Consider the following 20,771-nt stretch of genomic DNA (forward strand, 5'->3'; position numbering starts at 1 on the left):
TCCAAGAGGCAAATTTGGCCAAAATGAAGTTGACAAAGGAGAGTGTTAAAGTTAGATGTGGCTTTCTCCAAGCTAATGCCTACAGAGAGCTCTGAACCTCTTTTGTATCCAGCAGAGGAAGCAGAGATCCAGCAGAGGAGGGTCGTCCCCCAAGACAGGCAGGAAGGTCCAAGAAATGTTGGGGGAGGGCTCTGAGAAGGGGTTAGGATCTCAGAGAGTTAGCATCAAGATTTTGGGAGTTAGTTTGGAGATGAAAGTGGAGGGAACGGGTGAAGCAGAAACTGCCCTAGGCCTCTCTGATGGCTGTTGGCTTCCCACCAGGAAGTCCTTTTGGCTCAAAAATATCTTTGAAAATATTCCTTTAGGCTCAAAGCCTGACATTCCACTAATTATCGTTTTTTTTTTTTTTTTTTTTTTTTTTTTTTGATTAGTAAGCATCCTCTGTGGTTAGGAGAACTGCCTCGGGAGTTGGAATCCTGGCTTCATCACCTATTAGTTGTGTGGTCTTGGAAAAAATACTTCATCTGTCTGAATCTCAGTTTCTTTGTCAATAAAATAGAGATGATAATAATAGTATCCCTAGTGGTGGGGTTGGAGGATGAAATGGGTAAATGCACAGAAAGCATTTAGAACAGTGTCTGACACAAAGCAAGCCCTCAGTAAACTCCCAGCCATTTACACATCCATATGAATTAGTCTAAGCAGATCTCCTATTTCTGAGGTGCAGTAAAAGGAAGGTGTCTGGGGATGGAAGTGTTTCAGACATTACGGGAAGAAATCGGTCAAAGTGGACTTGGGGGAGCCAAAGAACAACTTACGCATTCTATGGGCTGTGAGGAGGCAGTGGGAAGAACCTCCAAAAATATTTTTTACCTACTTTAAAATTTTACTGAGTAGAATAGGAAAATTCATAGAGACAGAAAGAATAGAAGTTACCAGGGGCTGAGGGGGGGCGGGGACTGGGAGTTATTGTTTAATGGGTACAGAGTTTCTGTTTGGGATAATGAAAAGTTTGTGGAAATGGATAGTGGGATGGTTGTATAACACTGTAAATAATGTACTTAATTCCACTGGATTGTACACTGAAAATTGTTAAAATGGTACATTTATATTTTATGACGATACTATCAATACAATATCTACCATCTTCTCCCTGCCTTACTTTTCAGGAATGATATTTTGCCTCTTCTAATCAAGGGAATGAGACATAGAGGAGGGTATTCCAGGCTCCATCTAAGTAAGTGTTGTTCCAAGGATCACTGAGTTGCAGGCTGAAGAAAAAGGTTGGGGCTGCAGCCCAGAGATGAAGCCTAAGGGCTATGGTTTCCCAGATCTGGGAGAGGTGCCCACGTCATGGACTAAAGGATAGGGCTCCCTCTTCTGTGCCCAAGAGTTGCTGCTGAGGCGCTGCTAATCTCCAGCGCCCCTTGCTTTTTGCTCCTAGTAGGTGGTGAAGTTTCCTGACTCGGGGAGGCATTTCAGCTCCCAGGGTCATTTCATATACAACTTGGGGCAATATTTGGGCCACACTCCTTTGATAAGACCTTAAAATTCTAACCATTAGGTTTCTAACATTCTCTGTACATCTTTCCTTTTGTAGCCTCATTTTGACATCCTCTATAAGTGTGGTCCCTGGACCGGCAGAATCAGCAGCAACTGGGAACTTGTTAGAACTGGAACTTCAAGGGCTCTACTCCAGACCTGTTGAATTAACAAGCCCTCCAGGTGATTCTTGTGAACACTTGGAGAACTGCTCTCATCCATTCATGACGTGTCAATTAATGGAAGAGCTCTGCCAAGAACGTAAGGTTTAATCCTTTTCTATAATGTGGACTTAGCAGTACTGCTTATGTCCATTTGCCCATTATTTCACTGTCAGAGATAGTGCTGGTGAACAATACAGGAAGGGATTGGCAGAAGAATCTCAGTAAAAGTATCTTAATTAGTGAATCTTTTATACTCATTTTATGAATAAGAATGATCTGTATGTTACTTAATTGAAAAATAGAAGAGTCAATTTCTCAATTTTTAAGATCTACTCTTAGCAACGCTTAAAAATGTGTTGTAGTATTATTAACTATAGTCACCATGCTATACAGAAGTGTCAAATTCTCGGGGTGGGGAGCAGAGAAGGGGTACTAAGAAGAACTGGGGTATATTTGAAGGACATGGGTGTGAGTGAAGACAAGGAATATATTTCTTTCTAAACCAATGAAGCTAAAAGAGTAGGGGCAATGACAAGAAGGAGTTAACAAGGGCCAAACAGAATAACAAAATAATTATCAATGTATATAGTGTCCTTCATAAATATTTGTTGAATAAGTGAATAAATGTATAAAAACATAGGCAGAGAGTCTCTGGTCTTAAAGGTTATAAAATATTAAGATATTTACAGTGGTTTGGTGAGGAATACAGTCATTTTTAGTCAGGTCTGCTTCATGTGTGCAAAGATGATATCACAATTAGAAAAAAAATTCCTGTTACCCTGGCCTTTTGTCCATATAGTCAGCCATGGCTTCATTCATTGACTCATGTATGACACAGAATAACCTGGGGAAGGAAAAACTCCTGTTCCTGGATTTGAGTTTCAAAATCTAGGTCCCAGGGAAGGAGGAAAGGCCCAAGATAATGGAAGAGTATGTGATGAGTCAGAGCAGAGTTTCCATTCCTATTATTATCCAAAGATGCCCTAGGTTAAGCCAGAGGAGTCAGAAAGGAAGATAGAAGAGATTTTGAGAAGGGACACTGAGTCCAACCTGAAATTCTCCAAACCAAGACAAACACTGAGTGGGGAAATGGAACACCACAGTACATTTCTAGGATCCTGGAGCAGAAGGATGCTGGATGCCCACTCCACCCCCTAACCCCACCCTTTTATTTACTAAGAAAAAACTTAAGTCTCTGACATCCAGTACCTGATACTTGCCCAAGAACCACCTATGCTGTTTAACTGTATCATGGGATCAGTATGTTTTATGAGCTGCCTTGGAAACTCAATCAACCTCTTACCTTGTTTTATGGGAAAATAGATTCTAAGTAGCTAGCTTAGATAACAAGCACTTGTGTTAGGATTTCTTATTAGGATAATGTGACTACCTACAAAGATTAGAAATTAAGAACATGGGCTTTGGAGCAAGGCAGACCTATGTGGCTAGAAGGATGCTCTCAATAGCAGGTGACATCAAACCTAACCCAAAGTGGCTTAAATTATAGAGGACTTTATTATTTTTCTTAACAAGAAAGTTAAAGGTAGGTAGACTCCAGCAGGGATTTATGTTTTTTAAATCAGCAGGTCAACAATATCATCAAGGACTCAGGTTTCCTCCATCTTTCTATGCTGCCAACTTTAGTGTTAGGTTTAGCTCTAAGCTCGTAGCCAGATGGTTGTATCATTTTCAAGCATGGTATACAGATAGAATCCCCAGACACACAGGACTCCTTTTCTATGGAGAGGAAATCTTTTGCAGAACCCCCATTAGTCTCATTGGCCAGAATTGTAACATATGTCCATATCCAAACTCATAGGTTAGGAAACTGGAAACCAATTACTGGTTTAGGTCAATTAGGACACACTCATCCTGAGCCTGGTGCTATGACTGGTCTCCCCTGAATCACTTGGCTTTGCAGAGAAGAGCGAATAATTGAAAAAAAAAAACAAAATCGTTCTATTGCCAAGGAAGAAAACAATTGATGTTGGGTATGCTCCATCTCAGTTTGAACTTGTCTCTGATACTTAATGATTATATGATTCTAAGCAAGTGAATTATTTTCTTTATGTCTCAAATTTTTTAACTTTATAGTGAAAATAATACATATATCTAATTCATAGAATTTTTGAGACTTACTTGTAATCATATATGCAAATTGCATAATATGTTGCCTTGGATATAATTAACCATCAAATAATCTTGTTATTAATAGCATCATTAGAAAAGAATAATAAAATTTTTATCTTTTTCAAATCCAGGACATATTCATTTATATTTTATTGATCTAAAATATCACAACAGTAAGATCTTACATAATATGTGGAGCTTTTTATGTCAGTTATCTCTCAAAAGATCTGGTCAGGTTATTTTTTTCCCCTTTCACTAGGGAGGCTGTTTTTGAAAGTTTGCAGAAAGTAACACACCACAGATGGCAGAAAATATGAAAATCAACCAAAATGTATTGCAACTTTTTCTAAGCCTGGTTTTCACACTCAGTCTACAGGGTGAGAACAGCCTACAAACACAGCACTCCAAACAGCCACCCCTCCCTACAACTCACACCATAAAAATGGAATTCATAAAAATCATAATTTGCTTTTTAATGATTCACTGATCTCTAGCAATGTCTTAGCACATGCCCTTCAAATTGATTTCCTCAGGGACTCCTCCAAATGGAAACAACTCTAAAAAATACAGGAGGCCAAATTTATAAATGCTCCCCCACTAAGCATATGATAAGCAGTAGGCTCTGTCACCCTCCTGGGGGCCAGGGTAGTTTAGGCATAAGCAAGTCTTTACAAGGGACTTTGGGACTGCGGATAAAACCACAGAATTCCAGAACAGGAAGGGACTGGTGACTTCATCTCTGTGTAAGAAAACTAATGACTAGAGAAAAAAAAATCTCTTGCCCATAGGCTTGTCATTAGTAGGAGCAAACCTAGGACAGGAGTTGCTCAACGTCCTGCACAGACCCTGTTCCAGGTCCCACTGCACGCGGTACTAACATAAACATTTTAGTTTTCACTCTAGAGATGACATAGTTGTCGTTTAGGAAATCACTCTCTTCCACTCAATTCTTAGGCATGTGATTTAAATAAAATTGACCTCCTACTTGCCTCATGAGATGCTTGACCAATGAACTTGCATATTCAGTTCTTCTGGGCATGATAGTTTGAGGGATAAGCATATGACCTAACTAGAGCCAATGAAACAGAAAAGTTGTGTTTGTTAGAGCCTCTGGGAAGGAAAGCCTCCCTTATTCCCACTGGACTTGAAGGTGTGAGGATGTAACGCTTGGATACACTGCCTGTCTTGATTTGCTACCTTTAAAGCATCAGGAGGTCATTCCAGAGTAATTGAAACAGAGAGATTGATCCCTTGACATCATTTTTGTCCTGATTGACCTATGATTATAGTCAGCATTAGCCATCAACGTTTCAGCAATGAGAGTTTAAGATGGTTTGGTTGGGTTTCCTGTCACTTACAACTGAAATGTTAATGAAAGGTGTTCATTAGTCCAGCTCTTTTCTTTTTTCCTTCTTCCCTACTCTTGCTCTAAATGTTTAAGGAGTACACGTGTGTCAGTGCCATCATGACTTGCCAGTTGTAGTGATTAACCACCCAGGGTTTACTCTCTACATCACATTGATCCATGAGTTTTAGAGCCCATGGTCTATATTTTGGTAAAAATTATTGTCACCTCTTACCCCTGCTGAGCAACTGAGTTTAAAACCAATGCTTACTAACCTTTTTGATTTTACAGTGCTACGTAAGTTTTGCTTATTTGAAGACCCTTAGCTGCGCTCTAGTTAGCTCCATCTTCACCCACATTTTCCACCTATGCTTGGCTATTTGTCTGTTTTCCTAGATAACTTAAGAATAACTTCTTTTTTATTGAAGTATAGTTGATTTACAATGTTGTGTTAATTACTGCTGTACAGCAAAGTGATTAAGTTATACATATATATTTTATATTCTTTTCCATTATGGTTTATCATAGAATATTGAATATAATTCTCCATACTGTACAGTAGAACCTTGTTGTTCATCCATTCTATATATAAGCGCTTACATCTGCTAACCCCAACCTCCCACTCTATCCCCCCCTCAACCCCCTCCCCCTTGGTAACCAACAGTCTGTTCTCTATGTCCATGATTCTGTTTCTGTTTCCTAGATAGGTTGATTTGTGTCATATTTTAGATTCCACATATAAGTGATATCATATGGTATTTTTCTCTTTCTGACTTATTTCACTTAGTATGATAATCTCTAGTTGCATCCATGTTGCTGCAAATTATTTTGTTCTTTTTTATGGCTGAGTAGTATTCCGTTGTATATATGTACCACATCTTCTTTATCCATTCATCTGTCTATGGACATTTAGGTTGTTTCCATGTCTTGGCTATTGTGAATAGTGCTGCTATGAACATAGGGGTGCATGTATCTTTTTGAATTATAGTTTTGTCTGGATACATGCCCAGGAGCGGGGATTGATGAATCATATGGTAATTCTAGTTTTAGTTTTCTGAGGAAACTTCATACTGTTTTCCACAGTGGCTGCACCAACTTACAAGGAATAATTTCTTGACCTAATCTTTCTATGGTTATTATTTCTCTTTAACCAGAATTTCTTTTTAAACTCTATCTCAAGGCTAACGGAAGGTTTCCACTCTAAAAAAAGTATGAAAAAAATTATGTCCCCATTAATAGACCGTTCTATTGCTGCTTTTTCCTACCAGAAAATTCTTGAAAAACAGTCCACATTGCTTTCTTCCAGAGCCATTTCACTTCAGTTCCTCATACTTCCACAATCTGGCAGGTACCTTTTTCTCTTTGTGAAACTGCACTTCAGAGGCATCAGGAATCTCCTAACTGCATCCAGTGGTTCTCCCTGTGGCATTTGATTTACAATATTTAGTAACCCCACTCTCTGCCGGCTTTTGCTACTCCATATTTTACAGATCTGCCTCCAGCTTCTATGTCTATACTTCCTGAGCATCCTCTTTAGTAGCTCCATGCCTAACTTTAAATGCTGTGTTCCCACATCCCTCCATAACCACCCTCTCACTCCACACCTCTATTTGGCATTTTCATCCTCTCCCTTGACTTCAGTTACAAGGATAACATGTTGACCATTTTGAGATGGAACTCCAAGAGTTTTTGAAAACCTTAATAGTAGGAGGTGAGAAAAACTGACATTTGAAAAGTCAAAAAATAATTTGTTTTATTCTGCAGAGGCTTTATTTTACCTTCAGAGGCAGACTGCTCTTTTGTCTTATGAAAAAATCTTTTAAATAGGTCTTTAAGTTACACAAAAATAAAGTCTCAACTCTGGCACATAGAAGACGGAGACAATGTGACTGCAAGAGACTAGACAACTCTGAACAGTAATGTGCACAATTATCTTCATTGTGAGCACAGCTACATCACTGCAGATTCTGTGTCTTTTGGAAAAATGTCACTCTTTTTCTAAATATGGATTTAGACTGCATAGTCTTTGAGCATAGGTGTTGATCCTGGAGATGAATGCACACCTTGACATTAATTTTGATAGCCCACTTCCTTTTTCTTGGCCTTGTAGCTGGAGATCCTGAATTCAGGGTAGGAAAACATGTTGAAAGACACTTCCAGAGGGGATGGTAAGGTGGCTTTACAAGATGGGTTTAGACCTTAGAGGATGCAGAGAAATGCCTGGTAGGGGACCTCTATGGAAGGGGTTGAGTTGTGGGTTCTGAGAGGTCTTGCAGCAGTTATAGTGAGCCTAGTGAGCCTAGCTGATGCTAGCTTCAGTTTGGGGAACTGGAGGAAGAGATTGAGCTCATGCTTGGGAGCAGTACCAGCCTGTGGATTGCTGGACTTGAGGGGGAAATAGGTGAACTGCAGAGGAACAAATCAGTAGTTTGAAGCCAGAGAGCTGGCTGTAGAGGAAAATGGCAGCCAGGACACATTGGTTAAATAAGTAAACATTCACTGGGCATTCTTAAAAACTTTGGGCTGAGAAACATATTGAATTAGTATAGGAGCTCTGAATAGTGAAATTGAAATAAAGCATTAAAAAAAAAACAACCCTGAGACTCCTGGATTATAATCCCCCAATTCACATCTGTAATATGGCACCATATTTCTGAGCTCTAGGGCCCATATATCTAGTGCATTCCAGACCTTTTTCTTTTTTTTTAACCTTAAGTTCTTTTGTTAGAAGCCATGTCTTTGAGAATGGGCATAGGGAACTTTGCCAGGGAACTAAACTCTTTAACATTCAGCAAGTCCAACCATGTCTGATTTGGAATCTTGACTCTACAGTTTTTATACCATGTTATACCCATGTTCTGTATATAATTTACTGAGGCTACTTAGTGTTTCCTCTTGTAATCTGTCAATGTGCTTGTGTTTCTCTCTCTAACTCCGAACATCCCTGTTTCTTGTTTGTAGTATTAGTCCTTGTTCCTCCATTTATCTTCCCACCTCTTGACTCATTTCTAACCACCAGCTATCTGCACGGTTGTAGCCTGGATTCTGATGACCAGTGTGCCTGGTATTCACTTCACATACTCAATAGATATTTGTGTCATGAGTGAATATTCCTTAGTAAATTCCAGTACTTGATGATTTCAAGGGACTTAGACTTCAAGGTGCCCTGGATTTCACTCAGTTGCTAGCAGACTAACTTCTTGAAGTACTGATTGACATCCATGCATTCTCACTCAAGACAACCTCTCAAAATGAAGGACCTTTAGACATAGTAAGACATAGGAGTCAATTGAAGATTTTTTTTTTTTATCAAGATGTGTATATTATTAAGGTTTGTTTCCATCAGTTTGCACTTTGCTTTCACTTCCTGGTAACTTGAGCCCACCTGACTTCATTTTTTCAGGATCAAAAATTTCTCTCGGGCTTCCCTGGTGGCGCAGTGGTTGAGAGTCTGCCTGCCGATGCAGGGGACACGGGTTCGTGCCCCAGTCCGGGAAGATCCCACATGCCGCGGAGCAGCTGGGCCCGTGAGCCATGGCCACTGAGCCTGCGCGTCCGGAGCCTGTGCTCCGCAGCGGGAGAGGCCACAACAGTGAGAGGCCCGCATACCGCAAAAAAAAAAAAAAAAAAATTCTCTCAATAAATTATTTGATATTTTTCTATAAATTATACATCTTTATTGTGTTATGTACCCAGAAGTATCTGCATTTTATTAGTACAACAAAAATTGGTTATTATTTAACTTTTACTCTGTCAGATATGGTGCTACATTTAATCCTCAAATCAACCCTGTGAGGTTAGCATGTCATTATTGTTAATTTACAGATGATAAAGCTAGAAAATAAGCGTTGTCATTATTGTTAATTTACAGATGATAAAGCTAGAAAGTATAGAAGTTGAGTCACTTGCTTAAAGAAAGAGAGTACTGAGTGGAGCATCCAGACTTTCATCACCTCATTCTTTCTGAATCCAGAGTCTGTGATCAAACTGTGGTAATCATAAGACTTAGATTGGTTCACATTAAGAAAATAAAGTTATAAATTGTGTTGTAGGGAGGTATTAATAAGCATAATATCCATCACTGAAAGTATACCTCCCAGTCAGCTGCCTACCCTCATGAATAGCAATTCATGAGGCCAAGGATGCTACTTTTCCTGGCAGCATCCAAATCCAAATAAGGATGATCAAAAAGAATTATTTTTTTTAAAGTCACGTTTCTGGATTATAACTATGCGGCTTTGAAAAACAATAGCCTCTAGGGACACATCTGAAAGCAGAACTCATAAAATGTTGGCATTTGCATTTGAAAGTGTTTTCTTAAAAAACCAATAATTATATTCATTAGGGAATTGTGCTATCATCCCTCAAAGAAGGTCAGAATTCAAATTCTATCAGAAATTCTTTTCTATTTTTCTTACTCATATCATATTTCAAGAGACATTTTGTGTTTTGATTTGTTTTCTTAATTGAAATCCTGCTAAGGCTTAGTGGGAAAAGGTATATATGTGTGTGTGTGTAGTGGGGGGGGATTTAAACCAATTCATAATTTCTGTTTTATTCTGCTTTATAATGTTTTAATCTTTTTTTTTGTAATCCAGCTTCCGCCCCCCCAAAAATGCCTCTCTTGAATACTTACTGAAACATTTTTTCTAGAAAGAGAATTTTCCATTAAAAAATCTCAAAAGTCAGCAGTTTTTTAATTTAAAGTTTAAAAGAAACTAAATGCTTATTCATCCCTCCTCATTCTAAATTATCTCTGTTTTACTAATATTTCTAAGGCAAATGCAATTTTAATAATTATATATACATCTCAACAAAAAAATCCTCAGTTTACTGCTGTGTTTTACTAAGTCTGTAGGAAATCAAACCACATCAAGTAATTTTGCTTTAAAATTTCTTAAGCTGATATTTTAATCATAAAATCACAGTCTTAGAAGATATGTACAAGGTAATCTTGGGTCTAACCAGTGGCATGATGACAATATTTAATCACAGGCTCTCCAGAATAAAAACAAATCCTGATTTGTAGCATTTGCCAATTTCCATGGTATAAATACTCTCCCTGTAGCCAATTTCAAGCTAACGATATGACATCACTGAAGGAAGAGCTGGGAAAAGATGTAACCACAGTCCACACACCACTGGGTCCCAAAACCCTGACATCATGTGAGCTTTCATCAAAACCTCCAATAAGTCTCTGAAATCAGCTTTTGGTCAGAAGTGGCTAAAGGGATGCAGATAAGAATTGTGCTTAAAAGCCAGGCTCTAGAGTCAGGCTGCCAAGACCCTAACTCCACTCTTTAAGTTACCCTCTGTGTTACCTTGCATAAGCCATCTAACTTTCCTGTGACTCTCTCTGCTCATATGTAAAATGGTAATAATATAGTTTCTATCTCATTAGAATTGCTGTGATGGTTAAATAAAATAGTGCATTAAAATGCCTAGGAGAGTTCTTGGCACATAGCTATAATAGGCTATTAGTCATAAATGTTAGGGATTGTTTTTTCGAGAATTCACAATTCTACTCATCAGAATGTTTTACACATTGTCATCTAAATCTTTCAGAGGTCATTGAAACCCATCTTGTTTGATAGCAATACTCTGAGAGAAGCCAGTTATAGAGGGAAGAGCAGTAAGTAAGAAGTCATACCTTAATAAAGAAGATATGGCACATATATACAATGGAATATTACTCAGCCATAAAAAGAAACAAAATTGAGTTATTTGTAGTGAGGTGGATGGACCTAGAGACTGTCATACAGAGTGAAGTAAGTCAGAAAGAGAAAAACAAATACCATATGCTAACACATATATATGGAATCGAAAAAAAAAAAAAGATTCTCAAGAACCTAGGGGCAGGATAGGAATAAAGATGCAGACGTAGAGAATGGACTTGAGGACACAGGGAGGGGGAAGGGTAAGCTGGGACGAAGTGAGAGAGTGGCATGGACTTATATATACACTACCAAACGTAAAATAGATAGCTAGTGGGAAGGAGCCGCATAGCACAGGGAGATCAGCTCAGTGCTTTGTGACCACCTAGAGGGGTGGGGTAGGGAGGGTAGGAGGGAGACACAAGAGGGAGGGGATATGGGGATATATGTATATGTATAGTTGATTCATTTTGTTATACAGCGGAAAATAACACACCATTGTAAAGCAATTATACTCCAATAAAGATGTTAAAAAGAAAAAAATTCATACCTTAGTTACTAGTCACAGTTTTGCCAAAGTCTAGGTTTGTGACCTTTGCCAAACCAGTTTACTTCAAGAGCTTTGGCTCTCTCATTAGTAAAATATGGAAAGTAATGACCACCCTTCCAACTGCACAGGATTGTGGTGAGATTAATATGAGATAATGAAGCTAAGAGCTCTTGGAAGATGGTACAAATGTGGGGTATTATCATTAATCCAATTTAAAATTCATGATGCCATGGAGGCATTAAAATAAAAGAGTGAAAAATTTTGTGCCATTTGAGTAAAAGTTGGGAATGATGTGTTGTTAACAGCTGGGATACTTTGCTGTAAAGAGGAAAAAAACCCACATTGTATCATGAAGCAGTTAAGCATTTTTTTCTTCCCACAAAAGAGAAAGTTTCAAAAGAAAAGGAACTATACTTTGAAATGTAACATATGTTTAAGTGAATTAGGGATCTTGGGGAACTAAGTTAAAAAATATCTATGAAATCATAATTTTCTGGAAAAGGAAATACAACAGAGAAATTAATAGATAAAGCATATAATAGTCTATCAAATGAAAGATGAGACACTTAGGCAAAATGGATAGTTGCATTATGTCATTACAAGATGTATAGTGTAAATCTCCAAATAATTATTAAAGGTAAAAGTTCTTCAGTTTTATAAATAAGTATAAAAAATGAAATGTCCAGGACAGATTGAAGAAATCTTAAATACATTAAGTTCAGTCAACTTGTGAACAAGAAACAGCACACACAAAAATGCAGGCAAGGAAATTATAGGAAAAATACCTGATGTTTAAAAAATTTACACTTTGAATCTCTGTTCACATAGAAGAATCATATACATTTATATATATTCAGTGAAAGTTAACCAAAATCATTCTAAAAGTATACCTATGATTTTTTTCCTTAAGTTATGACTTCACACTGTGCTTTAACAGAGTTCTGTTCTGGGGACAAAGAATCACCTGTGCAGCGTGGTCCTCACCACGCATTTTTCTATCAGTTGCCAGTAAAAATTCTTATTGTCTAAAATTTAAATGTCAGTCCATGATATAGGAAGATCAAGTTTCCTTTTTGAGGGGAAAAAAATCAGAATGAAAGTTATGAATAGTATGTTACCTTCTATGAAAGGCAGAGGGAAAATATGAAATAAAAATTTATAATAAATCACTGAAAATATACATAAGAAATTTATGACTTGGGGAACTTGAGTAGACTGGGAAACAGGTGCAGACAAGACTTTCATAACATACCTTTTCACATTGTTTTGATTTTTGAGTCGTGAATTTTTTACCTATTAAATAAATTGTTGTATGTGTGTGTGTCTCTAAGTCCAGTACACATTGATATATAAAAACCTGTCTCACATCTGACTTAACAGGTCTCTCACCTGCCCATGCTCAGGCCTGACACAGGCAGGGACACCTGTGGAAGAGAAGGGGCATGATGAATGTCTTCACTCTCCATGCCCTGTCCCCTGTCCCACCCACTTTGCTGCTTCTCCTTGCTCAGCAATCTGGAGAGGAGGCAGGGGTCAAAGGGTCTTACAAGACTGGTGTGTTTGTTGTCATCTGTGTGACAAATACCCAAATATTGGTTATTTTTTTCTCCTGGGGAGCTTTTGTGCGTCCCTCAGAGACAGCTTACTACACCAAGAGGGTACTTTGTTCTCTGATATTTGGGCTGAATTTTTACAATTCCTACCCTGGCTTCTATATCAACAATCACCCCATGAAGGCTGTTTTCCACCCTCTGAAGTCGGTATCCTTTGGTCAATACCTTTAAAAGACCTCTCTACTCCACCTGCCTCATGACTTTGAAAAAACTCAGTACCTTTTCTGTGCTAAAGTCTGGAAGTGCATGTCTTTGCCTCCACAGGGTCCCTCTTTACAGTCCTCCCTTTAGGCCAAGTTTTCTTAACCTCCATGCTATTGACATTTGGGGCTAGATAATTCTTTGTTGTGGGGGATTTTCGTGTGCATTTTAGGATGTTTAGTGGTATCCTTGGCCTCTACCCGTTATGTAACAGTAGCACGCCCCCATCAACAAAAGAAGAATGTCTCCAGAAACTGCCCAATGACCCCTGGAAGGCAAATGGCCTGGTTGAGAGCCACAGCACTAGCCTAACAACACTCTTCAAATGAATTGCCATTTCCTAATCTCCTTACCATTCTGCTAATTATCAGGCTGGGTGATGGGGTTTAGGTGATAATCAAATACACATTGGAGACTGCCCCTTAGCAAGCCCTGCACAGAGGGCCTGATAGATAAATATCATGAGAATATGTGGGCACGTGACACCCATTTTTTCAGAAGGAACTCTGCAATTTTGAGATAATAGGAAAATTCTTACATCAGTGAAAATCAGTGTAAGCCTACACTGTCTCTGACATTTAAAAATCTGGGCCTAAGGACAGTGAGAGTAGGGGTAAAGGAGACTTTAATTTGTTCATTTTTTGACTTTATTATTGACTATTTTTTATTATTCAAGCATTTGGATTAAAATTTGTATTTTTTAAAGAAAGAATCATAATTCTTCCATAGCTACATGAAGAAGAACATTTTAAGTTTTAATAAGATTTTGATTTTGGTTTCATGGCTAAGATATGAAAGGAGGGTCAAGAAAAAGGGAAAAAAAGAGAGAGGCAAAAAGTTAAAAGTGAGAAGAGGTTAAAACTTACCTTGTTTCATCGATATAAACTGCTTCCAGCACAGATGCTGCATATTCAATATTCTTCTTTAAGTCTACGATGTTAACATCACCTTTTTCCAGCTGCTTCACTAAGCATCTTAGTCTATTTCCAAAAGTTGGCCAAAAAGAAAGAAAAATAAAAAGAGATTTATCATAACTGTATGGAAAATAGTCCAATATTAAATATACAAATTGGGTTAAACTTTCAGTATATCTTTCCAGGTCATTAAATAGAAATATTTTTAGGTATATTTGGGGTATAATTAAGATCAGTCTTTATCACTTAAATGACTCAGAAATTATATTCACCTCTCAATAATATTAGGGCTATAAGTTGCTAGTTTAGGTACCATATTTCAAACATAGTTTTTCTGAAAATTCAAAACAATATAGGTATTTTCATAAAAGTATTTCTAACAGTAGAATTTATTTTATGGCTGTTTTGCTCCTTCAGAGTTGGCACTAAGAGAATATTTAAAGTCTACTCTTTTGACTACCATTGTAGCAATTATTCACTGTATATAGCAGTAAAAACAAAAATAAAAGGCAAAAGATTCAAGAAAATATAATTAAGCTGAGAAAAAAATATATGTATGCATGCTTAGTATTTTTACTGCAATGGTTTTTCACTTGAAGGAAAACTATAAAATATTTTCTCTTGGTTTTGCCCATGGGATGATGTATCCCAATTGTCTGAGAAATTTTAGAACATGCCTAGACTTCTGACTCACAGAAACTGTGATGTAATTAATACTACTGTTTTAAGTCACTAAATTTTGGGATAATTTTTTATGCAGCAATAGATATCTCATGGAGTGAGATAATACAAATTACCTCAATAAGTTTCTAACACTTTAAAAAACTTTTATGCATCAATTATAAATCCAGTGTTTCTGAAGATACTGCCCTTTACTAGGCAGAAAAAGAAAACATATTCTTTAGTCAATACACACTATAAATAAACATTGTAAAGACAATTTACCCATTTTCCTAAATCAGCAGACAGAATTTAATTCCATTCCTAAGAAAATGTATTTCAGAGAGAATGGAGTGTATCTACTTTTAGGCACTGTCTTAAAGATAGTGTAACAGATTTTCTTTAAATTTACTTTGGGTGATTTCCAATATCAAGGTTTAGGGTATAAAGGCAAGTTAAGAATTTCAGCAAGGGTATTTGACATTTCTCCATCCATAAGAAATACTTTATTTCTCCATGGAAAAAAACCACACCTACATTAAAACTTCTTATTCAGGAAGCTACAAAGAATTACTTTTTGTACCATATACTTTTGTATGATAAAATATTAGCAGACAACAACATTGCCAAATAAATCCATGTATCAATAAACAAGTTTTATTTGTACAGAGTCAGCAAAGTAAAACAAAACAAAAATAATAACTAAAACAGGTTACTTAGAAAGAAAAAATTAAGCCTGGCTTTGAGGCTTGTGTAAAACACCGAATGTGATGACAAAGGAACAACACATAGAATTTTGAGGGATTTTTGTAATGCTTATGACCCAAGCACATTATACTTAGTGGAATTATGTTTTATGTGGGCAGCAAAAGTGTGATACTTTGCAATGGCTTAAAAATATTCCAGTCATGTATCCTTCTTGTGAAAAGTGTTGGTAGAGCTTGGTTGTACGGCTTTGCTGTATTTGGTTGTATGATGTGGTCTTAAAAACCATGTGAACTTCAGATGGTTACCTTCCATTCTTTCTGAATAACTGAACTCTTATATTATTTAAGTTAGCAATTTTCACTACTAAAAAACTACATTTTCCAGGTTGTCTCAAAGCTACGTATGGTCAAATGACTGCATGCTGGTTAAGGAGAATAAGAAGGTCATTGAGTAAGACTTTCAGAACGATTATTTTGAAGAAACTAACTCAGCTAGAAAGGATTCTCTTTTACCCTTGCCTGTTCCTTATTGCCTGGAATGCAGTGGAACTGTCTGAAGGTCCAGGAGCTATATAGGATCATAAAGTGATCTGACTAAAGGAAGCTACCCACTAAGAATGGCAGAGAAGGAAGAGGGAATTGGTCTGGGTCCCATGCTGTGAATCCACCTGAATGAAATCACCTACATCTGGACTTACTTCATAAGATAACAAAAAATAAAATGTTGTGTTCAAGCCACTATTATTTTGAGATTTCTTATTTCTTATTAAATTTTGAATTTTATTTTATTTATTTTTTTATAGAGCAGGTTCTTATTAGTCATCAATTTTATACACATCAGTGTATACATGTCAATCCCAACCTCCCAATTCATCATACCACCACACCCACGCCCCCGCCGCTTTCCCCCTTAGTGCCCATACGTTTGTTCTCTACATCTGTGTCTCAACTTCTGCCCTGCAAACCGGTTCATCTGTACCATTTTTCTAGGTTCTACATACATACATTAATATATGATATTTGTTTTTCTCTTTCTGACTTCCTTCCTTCCTCTGCAAGTTTTTGGAAGAGTTTGAGAAGGATGGGTGTTAGCTCTTCTCTAAATGTGTGATAGAATTCGCCTGTGAAGCCATCTGGTCCTGGACTTTTGTTTGTTGGAAGATTTTTAATCACAGTTTCAATTTCAGTGCTTGTGATTGGTCTGTTCATATTTTCTATTTCTTCCTGGTTCAGTCTTGGAAGGTTATACCTTTCTAAGAATTAGTCCATTTCTTCCAGGTTGTCCATTTTACTGGCATAGAGTTGCTTGTAGTAGTCTCTTAGGATGCTTTGCATTTCTGCAGTGTCTGTTGTAACTTCTTTTTCATTTCTAATTTTATTGATTTGAGTCCTCTCCCTCTTTTTCTTGATAAGTCTGGCTAATGGTTTATCAATTTTGTTTATCTTCTCAAAGAACCAGCTTTTAGTTTTATTGATCTTTGCTATTGTTTTCTTTGTTTCTATTTCATTTATTTCTTATTTTTAAATTTTTATTTATTTATTTTTGGCTGTGTTCGGTCTTTGTTTCTGTGCCAGGGCTTTCTCTAGTTGCGGCGAGCGGGGGCCACTATTCATCGCGGTGCATGGGCCTCTCACTGTTGCAGCCTCTCTTGTTGCGGAGCACAGGCTCCAGACCCACAGGCTCAGTAGTTGTGGCTCACGGGCCTAGTTGCTCCACAGCATGTGGGATCTTACCAGACCAGGGCCCTAACCTGTGTACCCTGCATTGGCAGGCAGATTCTCAACCACTGTGCCATCAGGGAAGCCCTATTTCATTTATTTCTGCTCTGATCTTTATGATTTCTTTCCTTCTGCTAACTTTGGGTTTTGTTTGTTCTTCTTTCTCTAGTTCCTTTAGGTGTCAGGTTAGATTGTTTATTTGAGATTTTTCTTGCTTCTTGAGGTAGGCTTGTATAGCTATAAACCTCCCTCTTAGAACTGCTTTTGCTGCATCCCATAGGTTTTGGATCATTGTATTTTCATTATCATTTGTCTCTAGGTATTTTTTGATTTCCTCTTTGATTTCTTCAGTGATCTCTTGGTTATTTAGTAACGTATTGTTTAGCCTCCATGTGTTTGTGTTTTTTATGGTTTTTTTTCCCTGTAATTCATTTCTAATCTCATAATGTGGTCAGAAAAGATGCTTGATATGATTTCAATTTTCTTAAATTTACTGAGGTTTGATTTGTGACCCAAGATGTTGTCTATCCTGGAGAATGCTCTGTGCGCACTTGAGAAGAAAGTGTAATCTGCTGTTTTTGGATGGAATGTCTTATAACAATCAATTAAATCTATCTGGTCTATTGTGTCATTTAAAGCTTCTGTTTCCTTATTAATTTTCTGTCTGGATTATCTGTCCATTGGTGTAAGTGAGGTGTTAAAGTCCCCCACTATTATTGTGTTACTGTCGAATTTCTCTTTTATAGCTGTTAGCAGTTGCCTTATGTATTGAGGTGCTCCTATGTTGGGTGCATATATATGTATAATTGTTACATCATCTTCTTGTGTTGATCCCTTGATTATTATGTAGTGCCCTTCCTTGTCTCTTGTAACATTCTTTATTTTAAAGTCTCTTTTATCTGATATGAGTATTGCTACTCCAGCTTTCTTTTGATTTCCATTTGCATGGAATATCTTTTTCCATCCCCTCACTTTCAGTCTGTATGTGTCCCTAGGTCTGAAGTGGGTCTCTTGTAGACAGCATATATATGGGTCTTGCTTTTGTATCCATTCAGCAAGCCTGTGTCTTGTGGTTGGAGCATCTAATCCATTCATTTTTAAGGTAATTATTGATATATATGTTCCTATGACCATTTTCTTAATTGTTTTGGGTTTGGTTTTTTGTAGGTCCTTTTCTTCTCTTGTGTTTCCCACTTAGAAAAGTTCCTTTAGCATTTGTTGTAGAGCTGGTTTGGTGGTGCTGAATTCTCTTTTGCTTGTCTGTAAAGCTTTTGATTTCTCCATCGAATCTGAATGAGATCCTTGCCGGGTAGAGTAATCTTGGTTGTAGGGTCTTCACTTTCATCACGTTAAGTATATCATGCCATTCCCTTCTGGCTTGTAGAGTTTCTGCTGAGAAATCAGCTGTTAACCTTATGGGAGTTCCCTTGTATGTTATTTGTCATTTTTTCCCTTGCTACTTTCAGTAATTTTTCTTTGTCTTTAAGTTTTGCCAATTTGATTACTATGTTTCTCGGTATGTTTCTCCTTGGGTTTATCCTGTATGGGACTCTGTGCTTCCTGGACTTGGGTGGCTATTTCCTTTCCCACGTTAGGGAAGTTTTCGACTATAATCTCTTCAATATTTTCTCGGGTCCTTTCTCTCTCTCTTCTCCTTCTGGGACCCCTATAATGCGAATGTTGTTGCGTTTAATGTTTTCCCAGAGGTCTCTTAGGTTGTCTTCATTTCTTTTCATTCTTTTTTCTTTATTCTGTTCCACAGCAGTGAATTCCACCATTCTGTCTTCCATGTCATTTATCCATTCTTCTGCCTCAGTTATTCTGCTATTGATTCCTTCTAGTGTAGTTTTCATTTCAGTTATTGGATTGTTCATCTCTGTTTGTTTGTTCTTTAATTCTTTAGGTCTTTGTTAAACATTTCTTGCATCTTCTCCATCTTTGCCTCCATTCTTTTTCCGAGGTCCTGGATCACCTTCACTAGAATTATTCTGAATTCTTTTTCTGGAAGGTTGCCTATCTCCACTTCATTTAGTTGTTTTCCTGGGGTTTATTTTGTTCCTTCATCTGGTACATAGCCCTCTGCCTTTTCATCTTGTCTATCTTTCTGTGAATGTCGTTTTTGTTCCACGGGCTGCAGGATTGTAGTTTTTCTTGCTTCTGCTGTCTGCCCTTTGGTGGATAAGGCTATCTAAGAGGCTTGTGCAAGTTTTCTGATGGGAGGGACTGGTCTTGAGATTGCTTTTAAATGCAGCTGAATGCAATCCTAACTGATAAATCAAATGAATAAGAAATGAATCAAATTATGGTCTTTTGGGGGTATATGCCTAGTAGTGGGATTGCTGGGTCATATGGTAGTTCTATTCTTAGTTTTTTAAGGAACCTCCATACTATTTTCCATAATACATGCACCCTAATGTTTCTAGCAGCACTATTTACAATAGCCAGAACAAGGAAGCAACTTAATGTCCATCGACAGAGAAATGGATAAAGAAGATGTGGTACATATATACAATGGAATATTACTCAGCCATAAAAAGGAATGAAATCAGGTCATTTGTAGAGACGTGGATGGACCTGGAGTCTATCATACAGAGTGAAGTAAATCAGAAAGAGAAAAACAAATATGTATAGTAACGCATATGTGTGGAACCTAGAAAAATGGTATAGATGGTCCTATTTGCAAAGCAGAAATAGAGACACAGACGCAGAGAGCAAATGTATAGAAACCAAAGGGGAAACAGGGGTGGGTGGGAGGAATTAGGAGATTGGGATTGACACATATACACTATTAATACTATGTATAAAATAGATAACTAATGTGAACATACTCTGTAGCACAGGGAAGTCTACTTAATGCACTGTGGTGACCTGAATGGGAAGGGGGTCCAAAATGGAAGGGATATATATATATGCATGGCTGATTCATTTTGCTGTACAGTAGAACCTAACACAACATTGTAAAGCAACTATACTCCAATAAAAATTAATTTTAAAAAATGAAACAAAATAAGGAACTCAAGAATAGAGAAATTATCATATAAAACAAGAGAGGACACTCCTGGTAAACTATACTCAGGTTCACTTCCTAACTCATGACAGCCTGCAGTTGTTCCCAGGGAGTCATCCATCAGCAGATCACACGTGATGAAACCTGGGACATCAAAAGGCTCTAATACTCACACAATGAACATGCTTTTTCACAGAGATATCTTGATGTAGTTTAAAACCAACAAACATTATAAATTGTTATATGTTAATAGGGGTAATAACCTGTAATCTGACACAAAAAATAGCTTTGAAAAATCTTAATAGGGGTATAAACCTAGAATCTAACACAAGAAATAGCTTTGAAAAAAATACTCCAGAAAAGTTTTATCACCCAACTAGAAAAACTAATTAAATATGGTTATAACTCTATAAAACCATAGCTACCTATACGCAGACACACACAGACGCACAAGCAGACACACACACACTCTCATACACACACCTCTAAACTCACTATGTCAATACCAAAAAACCAGAAATACATTTTGGAGGGTTATTAGGACTTCCTTTATTTCCTTTGCCTG

At 37.3% G+C, this 20,771-nt stretch overlaps 1 protein-coding gene across 6 annotated transcripts in view; it reads right to left on the bottom strand.

The window, feature by feature from the left end:
- The window catches only part of PDE1A (phosphodiesterase 1A), a gene marked incomplete at both ends in the record, with an annotated part of 354,419 nt that overhangs the window by 99,133 nt on the left and 234,515 nt on the right, over positions 1-20,771 (bottom strand). For all 6 annotated transcript variants that reach the window (XM_082841417.1, XM_082841416.1, XM_082841414.1 and 3 more), the window contains one exon: positions 14,066-14,179. In XM_082841417.1, the coding sequence (XP_082697543.1) occupies positions 14,066-14,179 (114 nt within the window). The remainder of the gene's footprint in view (positions 1-14,065; positions 14,180-20,771) is intronic.

Source organism: Leucopleurus acutus, assembly GCF_964270905.1.
Source record: "Leucopleurus acutus genome assembly, chromosome: 6".
Taxonomy (NCBI): Eukaryota; Metazoa; Chordata; class Mammalia; order Artiodactyla; family Delphinidae; genus Leucopleurus; species Leucopleurus acutus.